General features: G+C 44.4%; 1 protein-coding gene across 1 annotated transcript in view; it reads right to left on the reverse strand.

Annotated features, from left to right (window-relative positions):
- Positions 1-19,883, reverse strand: part of MROH7 (maestro heat like repeat family member 7) — a 55,519-nt gene extending 35,636 nt beyond the window's left edge. Inside the window, exons 1-3 of the mRNA XM_027108422.1 lie at positions 19,568-19,883; positions 8,672-8,706; positions 6,637-7,930 (exon numbers count right to left, since the gene is read on the reverse strand). Coding sequence (XP_026964223.1) covers positions 6,637-7,867 — 1,231 coding nt within the window. The 5' untranslated portion in view covers positions 7,868-7,930; positions 8,672-8,706; positions 19,568-19,883. The remainder of the gene's footprint in view (positions 1-6,636; positions 7,931-8,671; positions 8,707-19,567) is intronic.
- Between the last annotated feature and the right edge of the window lie 209 nt (positions 19,884-20,092).

Here is a 20,092-nt window from a genome sequence, read left to right on the forward strand (position 1 = left end):
AAAGGAGTAAAAAAGAAATATAGATCAAGCAGAACAAAGAATACAAACATAAGATGATAGATATCAAGCTACCCATAATTGTAAATCAACTACACTTCAATTTAAAATTAAAAAAATTTTTTTTAACTATGCATAATTACATTAAATATAAATGGACTATGGGTTGGAAAACACAGTTTATAAAGAAGACAATGCTACATAAATTGATTTATAAATTCAATGAAATTCCAAGGAAAATCTAACAGATTTTTATTATATTTTATGGAAATAGACAAGCTGTTTCTAGAATCTGTATGGAAAAGTAAATCACCTAGAATAGACAATCTTGAGAAAGGACAAAGTTGGAGGACTTACAGTAATAAATATCAAGACTTACTCTAAAACACAGTAACTACGGCAATGGTTAAGGATAGTCAAACAAAGGAACAGAAAGAGTCCAGAAATAAACCTACGCATATACAGTCACTTGACTTACCTCAAAGGTGACACTGCAATTCAGTGGAGAAAGTAGGTCTTTTCAATAAATGGTCTGGAGCAATTAGATATCCACATGGGGGGAAAATGAGCCTTAAGTCCCTCTCTCACACTGTTTTCCAAAATTAATACATGATGCATTATAAATTTAATGTGAACAAAAAAACAATAAGACTTCTGGGGGAAAATATGAGACTATTTTCACAACCTTTGGGTACACATACTTGGATTATATCAATACAAAGAACTTCCACAAATCTATAAGAAAAAGACAACCCAAATTTTTTAAATGAGCAAAAGACTTGAACAGGCACTTCATAAAAAAGGATATACAGAGACTTCCCTGGTGGTCCAGGGGTTAAGAATCTGCCTTCCAATGCAGCAGACGCAGGTTCGATCCCTGGTCAGGGAACAAAGATCCCACATGCTGCAGGGCAACTAAGCCTGAACACCATAACTACTGAGGTTGCAGGCCATAGCTAGAGAGCCTGTGCACCACAACTAGAGAGCCCGTATGACACAACTAGAGAGCCCGTGCACTCAGGAGCCCACGTGCTACAGCTAGAGAGAAGCCTGCACGCTGCAACAAACAGCCTGTGCGCAGCAACTAAGACCCAACACAGCCAAAAATAAATAAATATATTCTAAAAAAGGATATACAAATTGACAATAATCATATTAAAAGATGCTTAACATCAGTAGTCATCAAAAAATGCAAATTAAAATCACACCAAAATATCATTAGACACCAAACAGAATGGCTAAAATTTTGAAAACTAACAATACCAAATGTTTGTGAGGATATGGAGTAGTTGGAACTCTCACAGGTGAGATGGTAAATTAATTCAACCACTTTTGAAAAATTGGCAATATCTACTAAAGCTAAACATATGCTTATGCTATGACCCAGAAATTCCTCTTCTAGATAAATAAATGTATCTGTGTACCAAAAGACATGTACGAAAATGTTCCAAGTAACTTTATTTATAATATCCAAAATGTAGAAAAAATCCTAATGTCCATCAGCAAAGAATGGATAAACAAATTGTGGTATGTTCATAAGATGGAATACTGCAAAACAATAAAAAGAATCGACTATGATACATGCAACGATGTGGATGAATCTAAATGACATCATGGTGGGCTAAAGAAGCCAGAGTCAAAACAGTATATACTGTAGTATCCTATTGATAAGAAGTTCAAAAACAGGCAAAACTAGTCTACGGTGATACAAATCAGAATTGTTCCCTCTATGGCTGTTGTTAGCTGAGGGTAACTTGTGAGGGGGGATGTTACTACTAGCATCTACTGGGCAGAGACCAGGGATGCATCTTACAATGCATAGAACAGCTCCCCACGCACCCACACTCACACGACAAAGATCTATCTAACACAAAATGTCAATAGTGCCAAGACTGAGAAACCCTGCCCCAGAAGAAGGGGTATTGATTGGAAAGGATCACAAGGGAAGGTTCTGGGATGCCGGAAAAGATCTGTGTCTTGATCTGGGTGGTAGTTACCAGTGTGTATAGGTATGTAAATATTCATCAAGCTGTACACTTAAGGTTAGTAGTGCACTTTACGTATTTTACTGATATATGTTATACACCTTGAAAAAGTTTTTAAAAGACAAATACAGTTTGAAAATACATTGTTTTTAAAAATCCAAATGGACAAAATGCTCCTATTAAAAAACAAAAATTGACCCTAAATAGCCAAAACAATCTTGAAAAAGAACAAGGTTGGTAGACTCATATTTTCTGATTCCAAACTTACTACAAATCTATAGAAATCAAAACAGTGTGGTACTGGCATAGGACAGACATAAAGACCAATGGAATAAAATAGACATAAACCCTCGTATATATGGTCAATTGATTTTTGACAAAGGTCTCAAGACCATTCAGTGGAAAAAGGATGCTCTTTTCAACACATGATGCTAGAAAAACTGGATACCCACATGCAAAAGAATGAAGTTGGACCCCTACCTCATACTACATACAAAAATTAACTTAAAGACTAAACTTAAAAGCTAAAACTATGAAACTCTTAGAAGAGAACATAGGGGGAAATCTTCATGACATTGGATATGGCAACAATTTCTTGAACATAACACCAAAATAACAGATAATAGACAAGTAGACAAATTGGTTCTCATCAAAATTAAACACTTTTATGCATCAAAGGACAATGTCAAAAGAATGAAAAGACAACTCACAGAATGGGTGCCAATATTTACAAATTGTACATCTGATAAGGAATTAATATCCAGAATGTGTAAAGAGCTAAAACTCAACAACAAAAAACAACCAAATTTGAAAATAGGTAAAGGATTGAATAATTATTTCTCCATAAAAAGATATACAAATGGCAAATAAAAATGTTAAAATGCTCAACATCATCAGTCATTAGGGAAATGCAAATTAAAATCACAATAAAATACTACTTCACACTCTTTAGGATGGCTATTATAAAAATGTTTTCTAAAAAATGGAAAATAACAAGTGTTGGCAAGGAGAGATTAGTAGTGCAGAAATTGGAACCCTTGTACTTTAGAACCCTTGTACATTTCTGGAGGGAATGCAAAATTGTACAGCTGATATGGGAAATAATTTGGCTGTTCCTCAAAAAGCTAAACATAGAATTACCATATGATCCAGCAATTCCACTCCTAGGTATATACCTAAAGGAATTGAAAGCAAGTGTTCAAACAGATACTTGTGTGCTGACGTGTATAGCGGCATTATTCATAAGAGCCAAAAAGTGGAAAAAACCCAAATATTTGTCCATGGACAAATAAAATGTGGTACATACATTGGAATATTATCCAACCATAAAAAGGAATGAAGTACTGATGCATGTTACAACATGGATGAACATTATGCTAAGTGAAATAAACCAGGTACAAAAGGACAAATGTATGATTCCATTTCATGAGTTACCTAGAGTAGGCAAATTCATAGAGACAGAAAATACATTAGCGCTTATGAGGGACTGGGGAGAGAGGAATGGGGAGTTATTGCCTATGGTGAGACCTTCTATTTGGGATGATGAAAAAGTTTTGGAAATAGATAGTGGTAATGGTTACACAATATTGTGAGTGCGACTAATGCCACTGAATGTTTAAGGGCTTCCCTGGTGGCACGGTGGTTAAGAATCTGCCTGCCAATGCAGGGGACACAGGTTCAAGCCCTGGTCTGGGAAGATCCCACATGCCACGGAGCAAAAAGTCCCATGCCCCACAACTACTGAGCCTGCGCTCTAGAGCCCGCATGCCACAACTACTGAAGCCCATGCTCCTAGAGCCCGTGCTCCACAACAAGAGAAGCCACCGCAATGAGAAGCCCACACACTGCAACGAAGAGTAGCCCCCGCTCGCCACGACTAGAGAAAAGCTCACGCACGGCAACAAACACCCAGCACAGTCAAAAATAAAATAAACAAATTTATTTTTAAAAATGTTTAAAATGGCATATGTATGTTATATATATTTTACTACAATTTTTAAAAGATTAATAATATACCAAAAGCCATTGAATTGTTCACTTTAAATGGGTAAATTGTATAATATGTGAATTGTATCACAATAATAACTGGACTCCACATGCAAAGGAATGAAGTTGGACCCCAATTTCACACCATATACAAAAGTTAACTCAAAATGGATCAAAGACCTAAATTTCAGAACTAAAATTATAAAACTCTTAGAAGAAAACATAGGCATAAATTTTCATGATCTTGGATTAGGTAATAATTTCTTACATATGACACCAAAAGCACAAACAATGAAAGAAAAAATAAACTGGACATGATTGAAATTTAAAACTTTTGTGTTTCAAAGGACACCATGAAAAAAGTAAAAAGACAACCCATAGTTTAAAAAATATTGGCAAATTATATATCTGATAAGGTATATATCTTATCTGGGGATAAGGGATATAACTTATATTTAGAATATATAAAGATCACTTACAACTCAATAATAAAAAGACATGCCCAATTTTTTAAGTGGGCAAAGGATTTGAATTGACATTTATCCAAATAAGATATAGAAGTGGCTGACAGCATATGAAAAGTCGTTCAATATTACTACCCTTCAGGGAAATGCAAATCAAAACCACAATGAGATACTTCATACCCACTAAGATGGTTATAATCAAAAAGACAGACAAGTGGGAGGTACAAACTATTGGGTGTAAGATAGGCTACAAGGATGTATTGTGCAACATGGAGAATATAGCCAATAGTTTGTAATAACTGTAAATGGAGTGTAACATTTAAAATTGTATAAAAATAAAAGATAAAAATAATTTTAAGAAATTCAAAAGGATTCCTAGCTTTTTGTTAAAAAAAAAAAAAGACAGACAAACAATAACAAGTGTCATATACTGCTGGTGGGAATGTAAAATAGTTCAGCCACTTTGGAAAATGTTCTAAAATTGATTGTGGTGGTGATGGTTGCATAATTCTATGTATATTTTAAAACCATTAAATTGTACACTTTGAGTGACTTTTATGATATGTAAGTTTTATCTCAATAAAGCTGTTTAAACAAAAAGACCAACTTGTGTAAACAAAACTCCTCTACATCATCAGCATCATCAGTACAAAATAAGAATTGTATTAGAAAATAAGGTATGATTCATGGTAGCAATAAGAACTGTAAAGTACCTAAGAATTAACCTATCCAAAAATGCACTAGTCTTTTATGGAGAATTTTTAAAATTCTAGTAAAGGATATACCCCATATAAAGTAAAACTTGGGACTTCCCTGGTAACGCAGTGGTTAAGAATCCACCTGCCAATGCAGGGGACATGGGTTCGAGCCCTGGTCTGGGAAGATCCCACATGCCGCGGAGCAACTAAGCCCATGCACCACAACTACTGAGCCTGTGCTCTAAAGCCCGCAAGCCACAACTACTGAGCCTGTGCACCTAGAGCCCGTGCTCCGCAACAAGAGAAGCCACCGCAATGAGAAGCCCACAGACCGCAATGAAGAGTAGCCCCCACTCGCCACAACTAGAGAAAGCCCACGTGCAGCAACGGAGACCCAGGGCAGTCAAAAATTAATTTAAAAAATTTTTGCTTAAAAAATAAAAAAATAAAGTAAAACTCCAATAGATGGATAGATTAATAACATTCCAATAAAAATGCCAGAAAGATTTTTTGAGGACCTAGACAAATGCATTTTAAAATGTATATAGAAGAATGAGGGTGTTCAAATAGCCTCCAGGGCATGGTGTGGATGCTGTTGTCCTCAGAATAGTTTTGAGAACTTTAAAGAGGGGTTTTCACCCTATCAGATATGAATGCATACTTGCAAAGCCATGGTAAATTTTTTTTTTTTTTTTTTTTTTTTTTTTTTGCAGTACGCGGGCCTCTCACTGCTGTGGCCTCTCCCATTGCGGAGCACAGGCTCCAGACACACAGACTCAGCGGCCATGGCTCATGGGCCCAGCCACTCCGCGGCACGTGGGATCTTCCCGGACCGGGGCACAAACCCGTGTCCCCTGCATCAGCAGGCGGACTCTCAACCACTGCGCCACCAGGGAAACCCATGGTGAATTTTTTTTAATTGCAATATGGTATTGGTGCATGAACAAACAAAAATATTTGGAGATATAAATAATAGGGAGAAGATCTTCACAACATCAAAAACTGGTGGGGGATTCCTTTACAGAACTCTTGCACATCAGAAGTGAGCCACAGGTTCCAGATTGGACCCCAAGGCTTCACTTAGGTGGGGACCTCAAAAACTCAAGCCTGCCTGCTCCACTGTTCAAACTTTGACTTGAGAAGACAGACCTGAAATTTCTTAATAAGGAAAGGAAGGTATAGTTAGTTAGTTGACTTGTAATTTGGACAAAATGAAAGTATGATTATATGGAGATATTATATTACAGTTAAGAAAATTGAAACTCAGAGAGATTAACTTGTCCCAAATCACACAGCAAGCACTAGATCTCTCATGTATAATTAATATATTGCATGTTATTCATTGCATGCTGTCCCCTTCTCACGTATAGTTAATATATTGCATGTTATCCGTTGCATGCTCTTCCCTTCCTTTCCCCTCTCCTCTCCCCTCCCTGCCCTACAAGTCTGAATAGGGTTCTTCCAGGTCAGTGTCCTCTCTGGGGCTGGCGCTCTGGCCTTACTCACCCTGAGGGATGCTCTGGAAGGCTGTGGAGTCCTTGTTCATGGTGTCACTGGGGGGGAACCCCAGTGGGAACTGGCCCACCTCGACACTAGTCATCTTGCTCCAGCTCCCCGGATTCCCCTCTATGGGCGCTGTGTGGATGCTCTTGTCCTCGGAACAGTCCTGCTGGCTGCTCAGTGTCAGGGTGGAGGTGTCACTGAAGGTGAGGCTGGAGACCAGGCTCAGAGTCTCATTGGAGCCCAGGATCGGGGTCATGCATGAGGGTGGAGAAGGGGTGGAGTTGGGTCCCTGGGTGCTGGAGTGCAGGCTGATAGCCCCGCTGGGACCAGGAAACCGGGTCAAGCATGAGGCCTGAGTGATGGTCATGTTCAAATCAGACTTGGGATTGTCATTTGAAGTCATGTTGATGGTTCCCTTGGAACTCGTGTTCCAGGCTGCACCAAAGGTTCTTTTTGAAACAAATCCAGAGATGTTATGTGAAACCAAAGTGGTGGTCTCGTTCATGTCTGGCATTAGAGACCCAGGAGAACTTGGAGCTGCATTCAGGTCCAGCTTGGAGATGTTTCCTGAGCCCACACTGAGCAGCTTATTGGAATCAGGATCCAGAGAAGAGTTTGGGGCTGGAATAAGGAGAGCTTTTGAGCCTGGCCTGGAGATGCTTTGGCCCAGAACAAGGGTTTCTTTTGAATAAGGCCTTTTAAATGGGTTTGATTCAGGCCTGGAAGGACTGGAGTTACTCTGACCCAAAACAAAACTCTTGCTTGGGAGGGAGCTGAAGGCCTCCTCAGAATCTGGCCCAGAGCGGTTCCCCAAACTCAGACCCTGGGCTTCCGTAGAGCCAGGGCTCAGAACGAGGTTTGAGGCTGGACTTAGGGCCCCCTGTGAGTCAGCTGTTGAGATGTGATTGGAATCCAAACCCAAGGCTTCACCAGAGTGGGCAGTGGTGATCTGGAGGCAGGCTGGAGCTGCGGCCCTGCTGTCATCAGGTCTGGGGGTGTTATCAGATGCCAGGCCAGGGGCTTCCTCCGAGACAGGACTCAGAGTTGGATTAAGGTCTGGAACAAGAACCAAGCCAGGACCCAGGGGTGGATTCAAGACAGGAACAAGTTCCGTATCTAGGTTGGGCCCAGAGATGGTGTCAGAGCCTAAAACAGGGGCCTCAGTGGAGTTGAGAGTGGGTATCATCTTTGTGTCTTCACGGAGGACCAGACTAACCCCTGGATTCATGGCCATGCCTGGTCTGGAGGTCTCTCAATGCCACTGCTCCCTTCTGTCCAATAGCCTACTGTTGAGCTCCTGAGAGGGAGAAAGGCAAATTGAGCCTCACCTGTTGAAAACCTTCCATGGCTCCCCACCATCCTTAGCATGAAGTCCCTGGGGTGACTTACGAGGTCCTTCATGACCACGTCCAGCCCACCTGTCCAGTCCCGTCCTGCTCAGCTCTCGCCTGTGTTCCCTTCTTTGACCACACCCTGCTCCCTTGCAGCTCACGGCCCTTACATGCAATTGCCTTGTCCTGGAACCTCCTCCTACTGTCCTTGCCGATCCCACTCTTCTGAGCAAATGATTCATGGCACTTTATTCCAATGACTTGTTTAGTGGTCCAGCCCCTGCTAGAGATGAGCTCCCCACTGGAGAGAACTATGCACATCTTAGTGCCAGGGGCATCCCCAGCACCTAACACAATGCCAGGTCCACAGTAAGAAGTCCACAAATACTAGACCAATGAGGATCTCCTTTAAGGCAGAAAAAGGGAAGGGGGAGCCTCCTTACTTACCCTACTTCCAGCCAACCCCTAAGTTCCTAGAACTATTCTGTGAATGACTGTGGTTCTAGATTCCCAAAGCAGCCTTAACAGAGCTGCCCACGGCCCTTAGCAGTTTGCTCTGGGTGCGGCAGGCACCTGGGGCAATCAACCAAAACAGAGCCTGTCTCAGCCCAGCAATCTGACTGCTGGGTGAACTCCCCAATCCTCCCACTCTATCCTGCCCCCATACCTGGGCCACCCTTCCTACGGGAATTGTAGGGACAGCTCACCTGCATGCATGGTGTTCTTAAGCAGGAGTTGGTCCCTGGGAGGAGATGCAAAAGGAGAGCAAGTCAGGCAAGAGTGGCTTTTCCAACACTTACTGAGCAAAGTCTAAAGTCCAGGCATGCACATCTGCTAACAAAATCTCCCTGCACACACACACACGGTCCCAGAAGTTAGGTATGACTACTGCATTATATACTTAAGGAAGTGGAGGTCAAGGGGAGGAAGATGACCCACCCCACTGGCCCTCAGGGCAGCCAAGACCACCTCTTTATGCCACCTGACTTCCTACCCTCAATGGCTTCCCATTGTCTTCAGGACAGCATCCCCAATCCTTAGCAGGACCTAAAAGGCCCTTCTGTGTCTGGCCCCAACTCCCTTTTCTCCCTTCTTGCCCCTCCATACTCCCTCTATACCCACCTCTTCATTCCAACATCCCTCAGCTCCTTTGAGTTTCTCTGAAGAGCCAAGCTCCCAGGTTAATTCTGGCCCTCCATAGGTTGGGCACCCCCTTCTCCAGCTGCATTCCCTGACTAACACCCACAGCTTCACCCCTTCAGATTTCAGCTTATATGTTATGAGCCTTCCAGGTCCCCCAGACAGGTGAGGTCCACTTATAAGTTCCCAGGGCATCTTATCCACGTCCCCTTTCTTGGCACACGATATCTGGTTTCCTCACTAGACAAGAAGACCCATAAGAATCTAGCGCAGCACCTGGCACACAGTGAATTTTCAATAAGTGAGCTTGTTATTTCATCTTTTTATCTCTTCATTCATTCATCCATTCTGTCACTAGTTCATTTCAACACGTATTCATTTATTATTCATTTATGCACTAACTTATTCACTAAGTCATTTACTCATCCCATAAATTTTGCTGTGCATGTTTATGGCTTGGCTTTGGAAAAACATAGATCTGGAGTCATGTAGTCCTGGGTTCAAATCTCAGCTCATCCTCTTAGTAGTGTTAGTAAATCTGGGGAAGAGACACTCCCGCTCTGGCTCTCACCCTGCCCATCTCTAATATGGGGCACATAAAGCCTGCCACCCAAGAGTAGTTGAAGTCTCAGTGTCTGGCATGCAGCCCACGTGGCCCATGAAGGTCTTCTCTAAATGTTAGTACTTGTTCTGCTACTCTCTGCGAGGCACTGTGGGCAGAGAACAGTAAGGTGCTCAGAGCCCAGCGAGACCTGCCGTCACCCCCGAGCACGCAGTTCACGCAGAGCTTTGCAATCTGCCTCAGAGGAAGGAAGCGTTCACCTACCATCAGCACCAGAGGTGACTTTAACCTGAAGCTAATGAAATGGAAAATATCAAGGCTCCTTGCTCATATAGCTCTTTTCCAAAGGGACTGTCCTTAATTTTGTGTTCACGTTTTGTCTTCTTCTACTTAAAGAGGAGCCTCCAAATTATAAAAAGCCTCAGGCTCCAAAAAACCCTGGATCACCCCACCCGAACTCTCCCCTCGTGAAACACACACACACACACACACACACACACACGCGCGCGCGCGCTATAGTTAACAAAGGGAGGCATTTTCAACCTGGAAAAAAATATGAGTCAGGTACAGCCTTTGAGGCAGTCAGCAGGATTTTGTAAGGCCTCACCGGTTTAGCCTGTGAAAGAGAATAATTTCTACCCCTCTGATCCAGCAGATGCACAATACTGGTCACTGGGCAGGAAGGCACATGTCCCAGCTCTGGCTGACCCGCCTTCATCCATGAGAAAAGAGCGATCTCTCCCACTTTCTCCTGTTCCCTCAGTCTTCCTCCTCCACCCTGCAGCAGACAGGCAAGGCTTCAGAGCTGCCTGACAGTGGGGGGTAGCCCACATCTTACCCTCCACCAAAGGGAAGTTGTACACTGGGAAGAGTGACGGTTACTGAGGGGCTTGGGTGGTACCCAAGAGAGCTAAAGGAGGTCACTGCACAGCTACCTATTGGCCTTTGCCCCCAAGCTCTGGGGCCCCAAATAAGGAGAGTAGAGGGAGGCCATAAAACACCTAGTGCAGTCAGAGACCAACAGAACCATGGACCGATTCCCATCCTCTCTCCTCCACTTCTATGAACCTTTCCAGGCCCTTAACAGGGGTTTCTGGAGCTCTCCGGAGGAGGAACTATCAGTGGGTCTTCCAGTTCCTCTTTGAGAACATGTTTATCAGTCATATAGGCCTGGAATGTGTTAGGCACTCATGTGAGTACGTGTGCACACACACCTGACACTGAGGTACCTCAGACCTAGAGAATCCGAAAGAGGACATGCCAGCTTTCCTCCATATCAGACCCTCTTATTCTCCTATGTTGCAAGAAACTGGCACCATTACCCAAGCCAGAAAAAATATTATCCTTGACTACTCTCTTCTTCACTTGCTGAATCCAAATTTGGCCAAGTTCTGCTAATTCTGGCTCCAGAAAATCTCCCAAGTATCTCCCCATATCTCCATCACCACTGCTAAACCCAAGTACAGCTCCCATTGCTTTGGGGCTCTGTCTTCGAATTGCCCTCTCAACAAGGGTCTCTGTGTGTAAGGGCAGCTCCCAATAAACCATTTTCCAAATTGAGCCACAAAGATCTTCCTTTAAAATTACATTCAATAGTGTGGTACTGGCAAAAGGATAGACACATAGGCCAATGGAATAGAACTGAGAGTCCAGAAATACATCCATGCATCTATGGTCAATTGATTTTTGACAAGGATGCCAACTCCTTTCAGTGGGGAAAGAATAGTCTCTTCAACAAATGGTGGTGGGACAACTGGAAATCAATATCTAAAAGAATAAATTGGACCCTTTTCACACTAGATACAAAAGTTAACTCAAAATGGATTAAAGACCTAAATATAAGAGGCATAAATACATAGGCAAAAACATAGGCATAAATCTTCATGACCTTGAATTTGGCAATGATTTCTTAGATATGACACCAATAGCATAAGCAACAGAAGAAAAAATAGGTAAACTGAACATCGGCAAAATTAAAAACTTGTGCATCAAAAGATACTATTAGGAAGTGAAAACACAACTTATAGGATGTAAGAAAATATTTGTAAATCATATATCTGATAAGAGTCAAATATCTAGAACATATAAAGAACTCTTACAACTTAACAACAAAAAGACAAACAACCCAATTTAAAAATGGGCAAACAGGCCTTCACTGGTGGTGCAGCAGTTAAGAATCCACCTGCCAATGCAGGGGACACGGGTTCGAGCCCTGGTCCAGGAAGATCCCACATGCCACGGAGCAACTAAGGCCGCGAGCCACAACTACTGAGCCCGTGTGCCACAACTACTGAAGCCCACACACCTAGAGCCCATGCTCTGCAACAAAAGAAGCCACCACAATGAGAAGCCCATGCACCACAACGAAGCTTAGCCCCCACTCACCACAACTAAAGAAAGACCGTGTGTAGCAACGAAGACCCAACGCAGCCATAAATAAAATTAATTAATTAATTAAACTAAAAGAAAAAAAAGAAATCCATACCAAAATACATCATGAGTAAACTTCTGAAAACTAAAGGCAATGAAAAAGAAAATCTTAAAAGCAACCAGAGAGAATTACCTATAGGAGAACACCAATTCAAATCACAGCAATCTTCTCATCTGAAGCCATGGAGGCCAGAAAGAAGTGGTACGCATTTTTTAAGTGCCGAAAAAAAAGAACTGTCAACCACAAATTCTATAACTGGCAAAGTTATTCTTCAGGGGTGAAGGAGAAATAAAGAAACTCTTAGATGGGACTTCCCTGGTGGTCCAGTGTTTAGGACTCCATGCTTCCACCGCAGGGGGCATGGGTTCAATCCCTGGTCAGGGAACTAAGATCCCACATATGCCGCACAGTGTGGTGCCCCCCACCAAAAAAAAAAAAAAAAAAAAAAAAAAAAAAAAGAAGGTCAAACCCAAAAAAAAAAAAAAAAAAAAAAAAAAAAAAAAGATTCTCTTAGATGAAGGAAAAATGCATATGCAAATTCAACCGTGCCGATCCCCTCTTAGAACCTCTCTGTGACTTCTTATGGCTTTTTAGACTATGGGGTGTGGGTTATATTATATTTCCTAAAAGACAGATTCCCAGGCCTCCCTCTTAGAAATTCCACTTTGCAGCCCTGAGGAGGCTCTGAGGGGGCCTTTTATCAAGCTCTCCCCCTCCAACCCTCCCCAAAGTGATCATCACATAGCTGGTGAACAGGCCACAAGGGGAGACCCTCTAATCTTCAGTCTGATGTCTGTTTCTTTTGCCAGGACCCTCAGCCCACAGGCCTTGCCCCTGCATCTCTCCAGCTACATCCATCCCCTTCCCCAGCCCTATGCTTGAGCCACTTCCAACTTCTCCTAGTGCTTCAAATGGGACCTTTGCAAATACTCTTTCCTCTTCTTGTAAACTTCCCCAAGACTACTCACCTAAACCTCCATCACTTCCCCTGGTTAACATCTAGTCACTTTCCAGATGCCAGCTTAGGTGTCTTTTCCTCCTGGAAGTCTTCCTGGGACCCTCAAATGTGGGTAAGGTGCCCACCTCATGTGATCACCCTGTACCAGAGGATTGCTCTGTTTACTTGTATGTCTCCACTTTAGAAAATGAGCTTGGTGAGTGTCTATTACCCCCGTTTTCCCAGGACATGGCATAGCGCCTAGCACACAGAGAAGGTTCAGAACACTTTAACGGAATAAGGGGATGAATGGATGAAAGACAACTCTTCAGACAGGTATCATTATCCTCATTTACTAGCATGTTAATTCAGACTGATCAGGGACATAAATAGATTTTTGCAAAGTCCCCAGAAAGTGGCAGAGGAACGATTCAAACCCAGGTATTCTTAGCTCACAGTTTTCCCTACAAGATCCCAGAGATTCCCAAGGTACGAATCACTCAGTGAAGCCAAGTCTTCCCGTTTCCCCCATTCCCTCTGCCACTCTTAGGCCTCTACCCTAGAGGAAAAGTCCAGTGAAAACAACGCGCCTCTCCTGATGCCCAGTTATAATGCACAAATCCAGGGCTTTGGAGTCAGCTGGACTTGAATTTGAAACCTGCTCTTTCTCTCACCAATGGTGTGAACCTGGGAAGGTTAGCCTCACCACACTGCACGTCTATATTAATACTCAATCCACAAGGTAAGGTAGGGAATAAAATGGGATAATGCACATAGGGATGATCGTAGCGTCTGGCCCCCAGCAGTTCCCCACATAAACGTCCATCCTCACCGTCCCTTCCTCGCCCGCCCTGGGTGATGGCTGGGTGGGGGCCGTGAGAAAAGGATCAAGTCTGGCTTTTAGCTTCTCAGCCTCCTCTTCCCCCCAGGCTGTGGTAGTCCCTCCTGAGTCTTCTGACTCTCCCTCTCCTCCCCCCGGACTCCCATCCACCGCATTCTCAGAACTTGATAGCCTAAACCCTTTGTCCATGAGCCTTAAGTGCTGATGTAAAAGTTCAATGTGTTACCTCCACCTGGGGCATCCACATGGTAACAGAAATTCAGCCGTTAGTCAAAGATATGAAGTTCTAACTGTGGAATTACAGCCAGAGCAGGAAGACTTTTACCCAGGGAGGGGGGGGTCAAGGTGGTAACTGCCTTGTGGAGGCTGCCTCCACCCCTGGGACTTTCCCAGAGCCACACTGAAGCTTACCTAGGCTCCCCCCAACTCCAGGCAGTGTCGTGGTCTTTGTGAGGTCACCATGACTCAGAGTTCCCAGCCAATGAGGCCCCTTCTCATGCCTACACAGTGGGAAGAAGCAGGAAGATGTCCTTTCAAAGAAGGAGCTATTGGGCTTCCCTGGTGGCGCAGTGGTTGAGAGTCCGCCCGCCGATGCAGGGGGTGCGGGTTCGTGCCCCGCTCCGGGAAGATCCCACATGCCGCGGAGTGGCTGGGCCGGTGAGCCATGGCCGCTGAGCCTGCGCATCCAGAGCCTGTGCTCCGCAACGGGAGAGGCCACAACAGTGAGAGGCCCGCGTACCGCAAAAAAAAAAAAAAAAAGAAGGAGTTATCTTCTAACCCTCTACCACTGCCTGGAAATGACCTACCTCAGGGACTTCCCTGGTGGCACAGTGGTTAAGAATCCACCTGCCAATGCAGGAGGCATGGGTTCAAGCCCTGGTCCAGGAAGATCTCACATGCCGTGGAGCAACTAAAGCCCGTGTGCCACAACTACTGAGCCCACGTGCCACAACTACTGAAGCCCACATGCCTAGAGCCCGTGCTCTGCAACAAGAGAAGCCACTGCAATGAGAAGCCTGCACACTGCAACGATGAGTAGCCCCCACTCGCTGCAGCTAGAAAAAGCCCGCACGCAGCAAAGAAGACCCAACGCAGCCAAAAATAAATAGAATAAAATAAAATAATTTTTAAAAAAATGAAATGAGCTAACTCAAACGAAGACTGACTTCCTTGCCTGGCATTCAAGCCTCCCCATAAAAGCCCCTCACCCTGTGACCTTATGCCTCCATTTATTTTCGGTGACAGACTGGTTCCAAGGAACAGGGCAGGTTTGGGGCACAGCAGACCTGAGATGGAATCTCGTGGGTAGTGCTGTGTGTGCAAAGCGCTTGTAATCAGACAACCTGTAACGAGGAAACCGAGACCCGCAGAGGGAAAAGATTAGCCCAAGGTCATGAGCTAGGACGCTGCATGTGTCCTTTGTCTCTCTGGGGCTCCACCCTGCTTCCGCAGGCACAGATAACAGTGTGGAGCTGGGGCAGGCCAGGAGACCCAGAATGTGAAACCTGGATCCTGTGATAAGGAAATGAAGGCAATGCTATTATCTTCCTAAAGACGAGCTGCTTAACGATGAGCAATAACTAAGCTAACTAAGACAACCAGTGACTTCAAACTTCAGAACAGTAGTGGAACTGTCCACTAAGCTGTATTCCCACTTACCCAGATCATTAGACCCTAGCAGAGTCTGTGTATGTCATGTGATGTGCTGAGTTCTACGGCCCGGAAACCTGCCTCCTCACACGTAGTCCCCACCCCCAGGTGTGTCAGCTCTGGAGAGTGGGTCCCCTTCTGTCTACCTGGGATCTCGCCTTTGCGGCCCCCTCCCCCACCCCCTGCTTCCCCACTCCTGGCCCTGCACCTCCCACTCCCCCCGCTGCTTAGCTGCTCCTCCACCTGTTTTTTTCCGTGGCCTCCCAACATGGCCTCTCAGAAAAAATCCTCCAGCAAACTTGCTTCTTTCCCCGCAGCCCCTCACTCGCTCTTTAACTGCAGGGACAAGAACCCTTTCTGACTCCTCCGTCTCCTCCCCTGGCCTCAAGCACCCAACTCATCACCAAGTCCTTCTGCTTCCAAATCTGTCCTGTCCCTCCAACTCCATACCCTCCGTCCTGGCTGAGGTCCTCACCATCATTGGAAACCCAGATTCTGGCCAGTCTTCTCAATAAAATCCAGCTCCATCCTGCAGCTAGGGAGCATCCCTGACAACTCATTTCCTCTTAAGCCCTCCCACTTCCCACAAGGTCACATCCACACTCCTTGGTCTGGAATTGAGGCCCCTTCACAGTCTGCCTTTGCCTACCTACCTGCCTTGTTTCTGCTCCCTTTTCAATTTTTTAAGTGTGTACTGAAGCACCATATACATACAGAACATTGCACATACCATGTCTATTTTGATGAATCTTCACCGAGTGGGCGCACCCACGTAACCAGCACCCAGATCTAGAAATGGAACCCACCAGGATCCCAGAAACCCTCCAGTCACTATCCCCGCCCCGCGGAGGGTAAGTGCTATCCTGACTTCTAACAGTACTGTTTAGATTTGCCTGTTTCTGGACTTTATACAAATGGAATTCTCAAGCACAGACTCTTGCTTCTGGCTTCTTTGGTTCAATATTAAATTTGTGAGATTTTACATATCTTTGCACGTGTTGGCTGTTCCTTCTTCTAAACGTTGGCTCCCCTCTAGTCTCTTCCTGATCTTGATCTCTTTCCAGAGCCTTCAGGAAGTTAGTTGTTCTTCATATTTTGTCCAGAGCTCATAACTGCTATCTCTAGGAGGGTTGGTCTGATAGGAGCTACCTTGCCATTACCAGAAGTAGAATCTCTCCTTTTTAATTTTTATCTTATTTTTCTTCCTTTTTCCTTTCTTTAGGATTCCTGAATTTGCCTTTCTTCTCTCACTCCTTTATTCCCCTTTTCTATCCGTATGGAATTTGCATATTTTGTATCTATTCCTTAGGGTTCCTCTAGCCATTTTAATATGCATGCTTTACATAGAAAAATCTAAAGTTAAGTAATACTGTTATCCTCCGCCAGAAAAATCAAAACACAAAAGACATAAGGACCTGAAAAGAGTTTAACACTAATCAGCCAACTTATATACCATTGTTATCCTTTATTTTAGTCCTGCTCTGATTTTTAAATCCTACCAATTAGACATCATTGTTTTATGCAATCAGTGTTTGTTTAGATTTAACCAATATCTCACCAATATTTGGTCTGATCATGTAACCGAGCAGGACTCTATGGGGCCTTCCTAGACAGAACACCCCTCCTTTTCCTCCACCTGTCTCTTGTTTGTAGAAAAACTTTAGCCTCCTAGGCCTTCCCCAAGTTCTAAAGAATAAATTTAATCAGAGGAGTGAGAAAATGCAGAAGCAAAGGAAAAGAGTCAGAGTTAAGCAAGACAACATAATAAGTGTAACCATTAAACAAAGTCCAGAACCTTTAGTTCCTCCTCAAGGGCTATAGATAATATCCTGAGTCATGTCCTTTGAGCTATTTTTCAGATACTGAAAGCCCCACCAGGTGGAAGATGTTAACCGTATGCCACCCACAGCACTGAGACCTCAGACCTCTTGGAACCAGAAGGTTGATGATGTTGACTCCCTATTACCTCACCACCAACCAATCAGAAGAATGTCCACCAGCCGATCACACACCCCACAACCTCCCTCCCTCACACTGTCCTTAAAAACCTTTCCTTAAAGCCATCAGGGAGTTCGGATCTTTTAAGCACTAGCTGCGTAAACTCCTTGCTTGGCACCCAGCAATAAATGCTGCATTTTCCTTTATCACAGCCTGGTGTCGGTAGATTGGCTTTACGTCACACGGGCGAGCAGGTGGACCGATGTTTGGTTCGGTAGCAATCATTTTTTTAATTCAATCTCAGACCTTCCATCTGGGATCCATTTCCTTCTGCCTAAAGAATAGCCTTAAAAAAAAAAAAAAAGAAGAGCCTTGATAAATTCCTTAATAAGAGTTTACTAGTGATAAGCTCTTTTAGTTTTTGTTTACAAAAAAAATGTTGCCCTCATTCTTGAAAATATTGTCTCTGCATGTAGAATTCTAGGGTGTCTGTTATTCTATTTTAGCACATCAAAGTGAATATCCCACTGCTTTCTGGCCCCCATTGACGTTTCTAGTTCATTATTCCACTAGAATCATTCCCCAGTCTCATCTCCTACACAATTTCTGCTTTAGCAACACAGTGGTTTCCCAGAACTCACAGTGATGTTTCTTGCCTCTGTGCCTTTTCTCATGCTGTTCCTTCCATGCAGAATGCTGTTGCCTTCCCATTCCTCCCCATTTCATCTGCATAACTCCTACGCATCTGTCAAAATCCAGTGGTATCTTCTCTAGGAAGTCTGTCATGAGCCCCTCCTCACAGCTGTTTTAGGACTTTCTCCTCTGCTCTTGCAGCATTATTATACCTTATTACAGTGTGCTATCAATTTCTTGTAACGTGATTATTTCCTCCATTAATCTGAGAATGCTTTAAGAACAGAGATGATGTCTTATTCATCTTTGTATGCCTGGTACCCAAGGCCTGACCCATACCTGGTACCAAGTATACTTGGGTCAGCATTTCAATACTTCAGTAAGTATTTCCTGAAGAAATGTCTTATTCTCACTTTGGCCTCCTCCACCTCACTCCCTGCCCTGTTCTTAAACATTTAACCTCTGCCACCTCCTCTCCACTGAGGTTCTGCCTCTGAGGCCATGGCTGACTTGAAAGGCTTGTCCTTCCTCTTCATTCTCTGCCTTCTCTGGAACATCTGCTTTACGATGATCCAAACTTAAGACTTTCTCCTTCCTTGGCCCCTGGGGCACTTCACTCTGCTGGTTCTCTCCCTGCCCCAGATTCTTTTTCTCCTGTGTCCTTTTCAGAGTCCCCACCCCCACCCCCCACTACCTACATCTGTGTCCCCCAGGATTCTGGCTTTGGGTCTCATCTCTCTCACTTGGGACCTCTTCCACACTCCTTGCTTTCATTATGGCATCCATGCAGTTGGCTCCTAGATCAGTCAGGGTCCAACCAGGAAAGCAAGAAACCATACTGAATATTTAAAACAGAGGGAATTTATTCCAGGGACATGGTTCCACAGTGAAAGCTGAGAAGCCACATGGGCAGTAGGAAGGGACACAGGAGCCCAGGTTCCTGGGTCACCTGGCCGAAGTGAGTGCCATAGGGAGACAGAGCCATTCATTGCTGGACACGTTCTCTGAAGCAGAGGGAGAGAGATGACAAAACACACTGCCTCTCCCCTTCCACCCGCCATGCTCCTGCCAGTGCCTCCCATTGGCTGAAGCAGCTGGAAGGCAGTGAGAAGGGAGGCAGGGGTTAACGCAGTGCAGGGCAAGGGAAGAGCCAGGAGTGGATCTGAGATTAACACAGCCCCCTACCTATACTTCCTGCCCCAGCTTGGTCACAATCTGCATGCCCCACCACTTACGGGACACCTGTAACTCAGCATGTCTCAGCTGAATCTCCTTCCCACAAAACATGTTCCTCCACCCAGCGTCCTTCTATCAGTCGCCCCTGATTCTCCTAGAGGCAGGCTGAAAGCTTTCAGCAAGGCCTCTGACTCCTCCCTCCTTCTCCCCTCTCCTCCATGTGGTGGTGTCAGTTTCCAGGTCCAAAAGGTTCTTTGAAGAAAATACCCATACCCTCCCCCCTTTCCATTCTTACCACCCCCACTTAATTCAGATCTCCTCTTCTCTTGCTTGGCTTCTAACAAGAGCCTCTTCATTAGGTTCCCCGCTTCCATTAACATTTCCCTGAATCATCCTACACCACGACCTGCCCATCACTGGTGAATCAAACATGACTCTTTCCGCCCTGCAGCCTTATGCCCCACCGCTGCTCACTCAGACCTCATGACCAGTCAGTCTTTTCTCCGGCTCCCCTAGGGCGTCCTGTGCTCTCTCACTCTGAGCCTTGGGTCGTCCTGCCCGTTATCTGGAATGGTACTTTCTCTTTGCATCTCCTCCAGCGGAAACCCCACCCAGCCCTGCGGCTCCACATCGACGTAAATCTTTTGGAATGAAATTTTCTTTTTTTTTTTTGGCCGCACCATTCGCTGTGTGGGATCTTAGTTCCCTGACCAGGGATCGAACCTGTGCCGCATGCAGTGGAAGAGTGGAGTCTTGACCACTGGACCACCAGGGAAGTCCCTGGAATGAAATTTTAACAGCAGATTCCAAAAGCCTTCAA

Source organism: Aethalodelphis obliquidens, unplaced genomic scaffold (assembly GCF_003676395.1).
Source record: "Aethalodelphis obliquidens isolate GAN/ISIS:26980383/991018 unplaced genomic scaffold, ASM367639v1 scaffold9, whole genome shotgun sequence".
Taxonomy (NCBI): Eukaryota; Metazoa; Chordata; class Mammalia; order Artiodactyla; family Delphinidae; genus Aethalodelphis; species Aethalodelphis obliquidens.